Genomic DNA, 8,890 nt, shown 5'->3' with positions numbered 1-8,890 from the left:
CAGGAGCTAGTTATAAACAAAACAAAACCATTGAAATTACTGTAACGTTACTGTATTTACACCGACTAATAATCTGTAGTTGTTCTGAAGGCCCCTTTCATTCAGTTACTGTGCGAAGTCTACTATTTTGTGTCTGCATCGGTCGATGACCTCCATTGCAGATCCACCAATCACACGAAAGTAGGTTACGGTCGCTCATGCGCAGAGGCTGCAGAGTAATTTGTTGATATCCTGGTTGGTAGTATTTAGACTAAAATTCAAAGCTAGGTTATACCCCAGGTGAGGGGATTTGTTTGAATTAGGAAGTGCAGGTAACTGGAAGAGCATCTATATGAAGGGCTGATGGAAAACGCAAGGGATTTGGTGAGTTGGTTTGAAACATTTTTGGGCCGCGAGCCTCCGTTTCCAGTGGATTGTTCAGGCTAGTACGCCTCCTTTGTTGTTATCTGTTTACGATAGCCAGCTAGTGGCTCACCCATCTACACATAATACTAAAGCTCTTTCTTTCGTCTCTTTCTCTCTCTGAAAAAAAAACAAGTAGAGTTTTCTTACAAGTCTAACTATTGCAACTATATAATAGACGAACGTAAAAAGGCTTTGCTCTGAAAAAAACAAACCCTGGAGAAACAGGTTCTGCTCGCTAGCTATGCTAGTGCTGTTTAGCTTTAGGAGGTGTTTGTAATAAGGCCGTCCCTTATTTTAGTTTCGGTATTAGTTTACTTTTCTAATATATATGTATGCAAAATGTAGCTTACGAAGGATGTCTTTGGAAATGGGTGTTTTGATATATATATATATATATGTATATATATATATGTATATATATATATATATATGTATATGTATATATTAAGTTAACCTGTTGTGCGTAGTGTAATGTTTGAGCTGAGATGCTGTGAAGAGGAAGTAAACTAGCTTTGACAACATGTACGCATTGTTCCGGATCCTGTGATCAGACTTCCATATTTTCACGTAGAATTTATTTATTTAGACTTTTGGGCGTTTCGAAAAAAGTCATGCTGACTCAGATATGGTTCGCTGATATTTTCCTACCTGAATCTAAATGATGCATTAATGATGAAAGGCGAACTGTAAAACTGCATCTTTCAACTAAAATAAGTTCAGCTTCACTTCAATACTAAAATTTAGCTTAGGGACTTGATTTTTGTTGACATTTGTCTAAAACATCTTACAAATGCTCAAAAAAGGAAATAATATTGATTACAAAAATAATAAAAATGTGAACTAAGAAAATTTGAATCTTTATTTTCTTCTGGTCCATTATTATATTTTGCATCAACCTTGCAATCAAACTATTTCTTTTGCAACTATTGCAGACTGTGTCTGCTCCTCCTTTCTTCCCCTTTCTACCTCCCGAGAATGCCTTAGAGCAATATTCCCTTTCTAGCCTCCTCACAGAAGTTGTTGTTTTAAGTATCTTCATTTTTTTGTATTGATTCGCACAGAGATTGAGATTAACAGTAATAAGAATTATTTTAAGGCACTATTATTGCTGTGCTTTTACCATTAATTATATGTTTAAAGAAAAGGTTAGTTTTATTAATATTAAAAACCATGGTATATTTAATTTGAATAAGAGCACCGCTGTTAAAAAAAATAAATAAAAATAAACTGGGCATCTCTTCTGCACTAAAGACAAATGTTTGGCTAGTTTGTGTGGCTAAACTCCAGGACCACAGAACAAGGACATTTGTAAGGAGCTGTTAAAATAAAGTGCAATAGCTCAAAAGAATTATTTTTCTTTTATTGAGTTTTAGTAAAGTAAAATAACTCAAAAGGAATGGAGTAAAATAAAATGATTTGAATGAAATATGTTTTTCTGAACAGTTACCTTCTCTTAGACCAGGGGTGTCAAACTCAAATACACAGTGGGCCAAAATTCAAAACTGGAACAAAGTCGCGGGCTAACATTAATATTTATTGAAAAAAAAAAATCTTCCTCCAGATTTAAGAATGAATCTCTTCTTATGGACTCAAACAAGTTTTGCTGAAAAACTGAATATGGAACAAGCAAAGCTTAATACTAAAGAATATATATATAAGCTGTATAATACCAGTAGGCCAGCTCTAATAATAATTTGGTATGGCTTCGTGGGCCAAATGTAATTAGGCTGCGGGCCAAATTTGGCCCGCGGGCCAGAGTTTGACACCTATGTCTTAGACCAATTTCACTGCTTTCTCCATGAACAACGCCAAAGTAAACGTGTTACATTATACGGAGAAATGGAGAGGAGTACCTCCTGAGCTACAGACACCCCTAAAAGCATCCATATGAATTCATTCAGTGTTTCTCTGTTGTGTCCTCATCTGTAAAGGCTGAGCGTACCCCACGTTCAGATCGTAAGCGACGAGACTCATTCGGGATGTTTGATGGCTATGACAGCTGCAGCGAGGAGTCCACCAGCAGCTCTAGCTCAGACGACAGTGAGGATGAGGTGGTACCCTCTATCCCTGCTAGTCTGCCCATCATCAAGAACAATGGACAAGTCTACACCTACCCTGATGGAAAGGCTGGAATGGGTCAGTACATGAGGCTTATTTTTTGTGTGTATTGCTTAAATAATAATCTGTGAGTGAACAATAATAGTGTTTACGTTTAGCTGCGGCTCAGGAAGTAGAACGATTATTAGTTTGATCCTCAGCTCCTCAACATTCATATGTGCAAATATCCTTGGCCAAGATATTGAATTACCTAAACAGTTAATGCATTACTTTTGGTATACCCTTTGAATTAAAGCTGAAAATTTTCATTTGTATCACATTTGGTTAATTTAAAATCCACTGTAGTGATGGGGTGGCTCAGTCCCCTTCTGCTCCATTCTACATGCCAAATATCCCCAAGTTGTTCTCCGGGCAATGAATGTGTATGACTGTTGGGTAGAAAGTACCTATAAAAAAGTGCTAGTGCGATTGGATGTGAATGAGTGAATGAGGAAAGATGTATAAAGAGCTTTTAGTATTCAGAGTAGAAAGGCGCTATATAAAAACCAGTCTATTTACCACGTACAGAGCAAAAATTGCAATTGTGTCAATTTCCAAATACTTATGGGGATAACTATAAATGCCATTTACCATTTGTAGACTGCTGATCTATTTCGGTTTGTTTTCACAGCCACCTGTGAGATGTGTGGGATGGTCGGTGTACGAGATGCTTTTTACTCCAAAACAAAGCGTTTCTGCAGTGTGTCCTGTTCTAGGAGTTATTCCTCAAATTCTAAAAAAGCTAGCATCTTGGCAAGACTCCAGGTAAATGCATTATCTTTGATAAACTAGTAGTTTCATAATTTTGTATTATGTAAATATTAACATCTGCTTTGGTTTTTACAAGGGCAAACCACCAACAAAAAAGGCCAAAGTCTTACAGAAACAGCCTCTCATGGCAAAGTTGGCAGCTTATGCCCAGTACCAAGCAAGTCAACAGAACCAGGCCAAACTGAAAGCGGGTAGGCTATGAAAAAGCAATCATGATGGGGCTCATATTTCTGCTCTTTTTGATGTACACAAGCAACAAACTAATTGTTGTTTCTGTCAGTGGTCGCTGGAGAGAGTTTTGACTGGGGGCAGTATATCTGTAGCAGTAACACGGTGGGGGCTCCTGTCAGCTGTTTCAAGCATGTAAGTAGCTGGAGCTGAGAATATGGTCACCACTGATATGATACTATGATTATCATAGCTGATAACTTCTGTGCCTCAGGCCCCCATGGGAACATGTTGGGGAGATATTGAAGTAGGTGTGAGGATTGAAGTGCCCAACTCTGATACCAACTTCTCCACCAAGGTGTACTGGATAGCAGAAATCATAAAGCTAGCAGGTAAACACTACAAGTAATTAAGGTAAAATCTCTCACACAACCCTTGGGGTGTTTTTAATTGTGTTTGTGTCTTTTCATTTTTGTGAACTCTGTTAGGAGTAAGTGTTAATGCTGAATAAGTATATCACAACATGGCAAATGTATGCAAAGTCCAATGTAAAAGTCACACTGAACATTTGAACAGTTAGTTTCGCTGTTTCCACAACCACAAGTAGTTGTCAGTTGATGAGACAGTGAACCACAAGAGAGGCATTTGGCTTTACATAAAAGAGAACTTGCAGCTGCTAGTTGACTCAGAATCGGTTTACTAAGGTTGGGTGATTGGACGAATTTATCAACCATCAACGATAGGCTGAGCCTTTCGCCAATCGTTTTTTACAAGAGCAATTTATTTATTTGCCCGTTAGTAAGTTTGCTAATAATGTTGGTTGAAGCTAAGAGAAAAAGTCAACAAAAACAATAATAGCGCTGTTTTAACGGCACCCTCCTCAGCGTGCCCCCAAATGCAGCGATCAATTTACACAAACTCATAACAGAAAGAAAGAAAGAAAGACAGTATCCTATGTTCAGTAAAAAACAAAAACATTTTATTTAAATTAGAGATGGACCGATCCGATATTACGTATCGGTATCGGTCCGATACTGACCTAAATTACTGGATCGGATATCGGAGAAAAATAAAAAATGTAATCCGATCCATTAAATATCACGAAAGCACCTCACAAAACTTGCAACACGCCGTAACTCACCTCAGAACGTTAGCACGTCGGAGCAGTATGCATCACGTGATAGAACGGCTGTGGCATGCGGGACCTGTGGTGGTCTGGATAGCATTTGGAGCTTCGCTAGCAACCCGGCATTTCATCTCCGACAAAGTTATCCCGAGAGAAGTAAAGCAAGTGTGTAAGTCCATCTCTGAATGTTTGTAAAGCATTCCTGCGTTAAGCTTAACAAGCGACTGCCTCTTCTTGCTGCTACTTCAATCATGAAACTGCTTAATGATCAGCTGATCGGCTTTTCTGTCGCGACTCCGTCTCTCTTCTTTGTTTTTGGCCCACTTTGCACCAGAAAGAGGAAACCAGCGGCTGAACAACAGCAGCACATTTAAGCTTGATAAGCTGTTGTTAGAATTTATTTAATATAACTTTCTACACCAGGATCCGTTTCTATGCAGCTGACGGCTGTAACTGTGCAGGGGCGGATCTAGCAAAGTTTAGCCAGGGGGGCCGATAGGGCATTAACAGGGAAAAGGGGGCACAAAGACATACTTTTCTTTCTTATTCTCATTTAAAATGTCTGGCTGTTATTAAATAATTATCTGAATCTTACACCCAAAGTTTTAATCTGATGTAAAATGTATAGAAGTCCATTACTGTATATAGTAACTGTTAAGTCTAATATACCCTAGTAAGCTATAGTACATTTTCCTTTGGGAAGGTACCATCTGTGCAGTCTGCAATTTTGTTGAAGAAAGATGTTGAATCTATTTAATATTTCTTGAAAAATAATTGATTTCTGTGCATTTTTTTTCACACTGCATCAAATTAAGGTTGATTACGTTGATTAAGCATCATGAGGTGGAGCGTGAGGGGTGGTTCCCTATTTTTTATTTATTTATTTTTGTTGTTGCTGGGAGTTGGAACCCTATTAGTTAGGTTGCTTAATATTTACGCTAAGTACTCTTTAAAATACCAGAATAGGGAGGATGGTGTAGGTTTAAGTTTATTAGATTGATCAGTATTGCTGAACTATGAAATATTTTTTTTTGCATACAGGTATAACAGAATAGCTTTAGTGTAGTTGTTGTTTTAAACTTGAGTATGAACTTATACAAAATGCAGCAAGATATTTAAAAAAACAGTTTTGTTGATTAAAAAACACTATATCGGATTCGTATCGGTATCGGCAGATATCCAAATTTATGATATCGGTATTGGACATAAAAAAGTGGTATCGTGCCATCTCTAGTCTTAATACTACACACTGACATGCTGCAAGAATAGTTGTGTGTGTGGTTTTTTTTTTTTTTTTTTTTTTTTTTTTTTTTTTTTGTTTTTTAATTACAGTACTAAAATAGTTTAAAAATTCATTCTCAATTGAGCCAATATCATCCTCATTAGTCAGACCCATATCTGTCAAGGTTTATTGCTTTGTCCTGGCAGCAATTGTGTTGATGACAATACTGGCAACAAACCTACACATAGATGAAAGTACCAGATGTATCCCTCTACCTGAGCTAATAAAAGTCTGTATTTGATTTTTAAGTTTTACCATAAACAAAGAAATAAGCAACAAACCCCTTCTCCCATTCCACATGTGACAGTCCACATCCCAACAAATAAAATGTGCAAGTTGACATCAGAGGGGTAAAAACCTTAAAAATAAGATGTTTACATTCATTGGTATGTTTAGCTGTCACATGTATTTATCATCTATGTGTAAAGTACAGGACAATCTGATTTCCATTCCTTCACTAAGGCTTCACTTCGGACATCTTTGTTATGAGCTGTTAAATAAATTCAGCACTGAAACAGAAGTGATTTTCTGAGATTGTTTAGAAAGAAACCTTTGGAAGGGAATCGATACAGTATAAATAGTTTTCTCACCAACAGCGAGGAGAAATAACACATTATTTATACCACATGTGAATACGGTCTTTGTATCAAATTTTTTTTTTTCTCCAACTAGTCAAGAAGCTGAATATAGAATAAGCAAACTGACCGCGGATAGTGGTCAATTTTTCAATCTACTGTTTCTGATGTCAAGAATTAGTGCTCACATTAACAGTGTTTCCTCTTGTTCTTCAGGGTTCAAGGCTCTCCTGCGTTATGAGGGCTTTGACAGTGACACAAGTAAAGACTTCTGGTGTAACCTCTGCATACCTGAAGTTCACCCTGTGGGATGGTGTGCTTCAAGTGGCAAACCCCTCGTACCTCCAAAAAGTGAGTGTTTTGACAAACAAATCACTTAAGTTTTCTTTAGCACTATGGTTAATTATTGCTGCTCTCTACAGGCATACAACATAAGTACTCTAACTGGAAAACGTTTCTTGTGAAGCGCCTCACTGGAGCTAAAACACTGCCACCTAACTTTAATGATATGGTAAGGCATCAGCCCAGTATTGTAAAGCTGCATTTTATATATTTATTTTATTTATAAGTGTTCTTGCTGAACCTAAAATTACAATAAAACGTTGTTGTTTCTGTTCATCCTTGGCTGTTAAATTTCATCTTGGTTTGGTAAACCTGTCACTCATTTTTCACTGAAGGTACAGCAAAACATGCAATTTCCCTTTAAGAAGCTAATGCGAGTTGAGGTGGTTGATAAGAACTATCTCAGCCGGACACGGGTGGCGCTGGTAGAGCAAGTGATTGGAGGTCGCCTGAGGTTGGTCTATGAGGAGAGCCAGGGTGGAGCTGATGACTTCTGGTGCCACATGTATAGCCCTCTTATCCATAATATTGGCTGGTCAAGAAGCATTGGACACCGCTTCAAACGATCTGGTAGGCACACTCACTTTGTAAGGAGTCTGAGGAATCAAAACTTGTGAATTTTGAAAATTGTTATAGTTGATCAAGTAACAGTCCGGTGTGAATGTGGGTCACGTGTGTCAATATTTACTTGAAATCTTCATTGACACACGTGACTACAACAATTTACAACAATGCCCACTTTATGTGTAACAAGTCATTTTCATGTATTCATATTCTAGATATAACAAGGAAATTAGATGGTCAAGTCGATGCTCCTCCACAGCTCTTCCAGAAGGTAAGACTTGGCAAAAGAACAGAATATATTTCATCCTTATTATCCCACATCTGAACCACCACTAAAAGTCCCTGTTCCCTTGCAAGCTTCCCCCTTTGAAAAGCAGATTTCACACTTCAGCTAGGAAGATTTTCAACACACAGGCGTGATGTACTATATGTGTGTGTACATGCATGATGAGTATTCAGCCAGACATAACAGTGCTACGACTGGTTTGGATTTATATTTAAAAAATTAAAGCACTCCTTTCATCAAAATGAATAAATACAGGATTAATGAATCTTTAAAGTCCACTTAAATTCAAATCCAAGTGGAAAAAAGACCTGAAAACATCTTTTTCTTTACTTTAATGTCCCCTTTAATGAACTGGATTTTTTTAGCATCAAAAAAGCAAGTTTAAAACATTATTTGTTAACCAGTATTTTGAAAGAAAGCTCACAATCAAATAATACTGTGTTGCTTTTAACTGAAATGGCACAAATAAGGCTTTAAACGTTACTAAATACTTATTTATTGTCTGAGTCTTTAAACATGTCCCCATAGTGTCTACTTTTCTACTCCTTGATCCTGGAGGCACAAACCTTTACAGGTGCCTTCCCAAGTCAATCCTATTATAAAATGTTGCAGTTTCAATGTGAGTTGTCAATTCCAAACATAACAAACATTGAAAGTTATAACCCTTTATGGTATATAGTTTTGTTTTTTATTTTTAGAAAAAAAATTTTTAACCTAATTTCTTAAGTGCTTGGGGGTCCCTGTTAATATAATAAGAAATATGTCTCTTCCACTCTCGAGCAAAATTTGTTTTGTTGCCTCGTGGTAGCCCTGTGTTATAAGGGTACCAAAATTTAAGTTTCATACTTACGTAGTAGATTCGGTGGGAAAGAGCTATTTATTCAAAATGTTATTGTGTAGTTTAACAAATATGAAGTTAATCCTCATAAAAGCATTTAATCCAACAGTGGTGTTCTGTGCTCTTGCTCATACATGCATGGGTTTGTCTGTCTGTTTCTGTGTGTCTGATGTTGACTACTCCATTTGGAACTTCGTAAAGTGGAGATGGATACTACATTTCTATCATTTGACTTTTCAATTATCATTTCATCCTGGTGCATGACATTGGCACACAGTCCTTTTCAAGCTCCAGAAACGTTTGTGTACACAGATCATTTACATACACAAACTGTTGCTTAGCCATGAACATCACATATGTATCACCCTTAATTGAATTAGAATAGCTTTTATTGTCACTGTTACAAGAACAATGAAAGGCAGTTTGGCATTTCTCC

At 37.1% G+C, this 8,890-nt stretch overlaps 1 protein-coding gene across 3 annotated transcripts in view; it reads left to right on the top strand.

Annotated features, from left to right (window-relative positions):
• The first annotated feature begins 41 nt into the window (after positions 1-41).
• The window catches only part of mbtd1 (mbt domain containing 1), a 27,911-nt gene continuing 19,062 nt past the window's right edge, over positions 42-8,890 (top strand). Inside the window, exons 1-10 of one of the 3 annotated variants that reach the window (XM_040038561.1) lie at positions 42-363; positions 2,337-2,541; positions 3,134-3,267; positions 3,350-3,464; positions 3,554-3,636; positions 3,716-3,833; positions 6,641-6,775; positions 6,847-6,935; positions 7,102-7,336; positions 7,546-7,601. In XM_040038561.1, coding sequence (XP_039894495.1) covers positions 343-363; positions 2,337-2,541; positions 3,134-3,267; positions 3,350-3,464; positions 3,554-3,636; positions 3,716-3,833; positions 6,641-6,775; positions 6,847-6,935; positions 7,102-7,336; positions 7,546-7,601 — 1,191 coding nt within the window. In that variant the 5' untranslated portion in view covers positions 42-342. The remainder of the gene's footprint in view (positions 364-2,336; positions 2,542-3,133; positions 3,268-3,349; positions 3,465-3,553; positions 3,637-3,715; positions 3,834-6,640; positions 6,776-6,846; positions 6,936-7,101; positions 7,337-7,545; positions 7,602-8,890) is intronic. The other 2 variants (XM_040038559.1, XM_040038562.1) reach the window with 2 other exon arrangements.

This window comes from Simochromis diagramma, unplaced genomic scaffold (genome assembly GCF_900408965.1).
Source record: "Simochromis diagramma unplaced genomic scaffold, fSimDia1.1 OVJJ01000617.1, whole genome shotgun sequence".
Classification (NCBI taxonomy): domain Eukaryota; kingdom Metazoa; phylum Chordata; class Actinopteri; order Cichliformes; family Cichlidae; genus Simochromis; species Simochromis diagramma.
The sequence above is the reverse complement of the archived record's forward strand: the minus strand, read 5'-3'. Positions and strand labels throughout refer to the sequence as shown.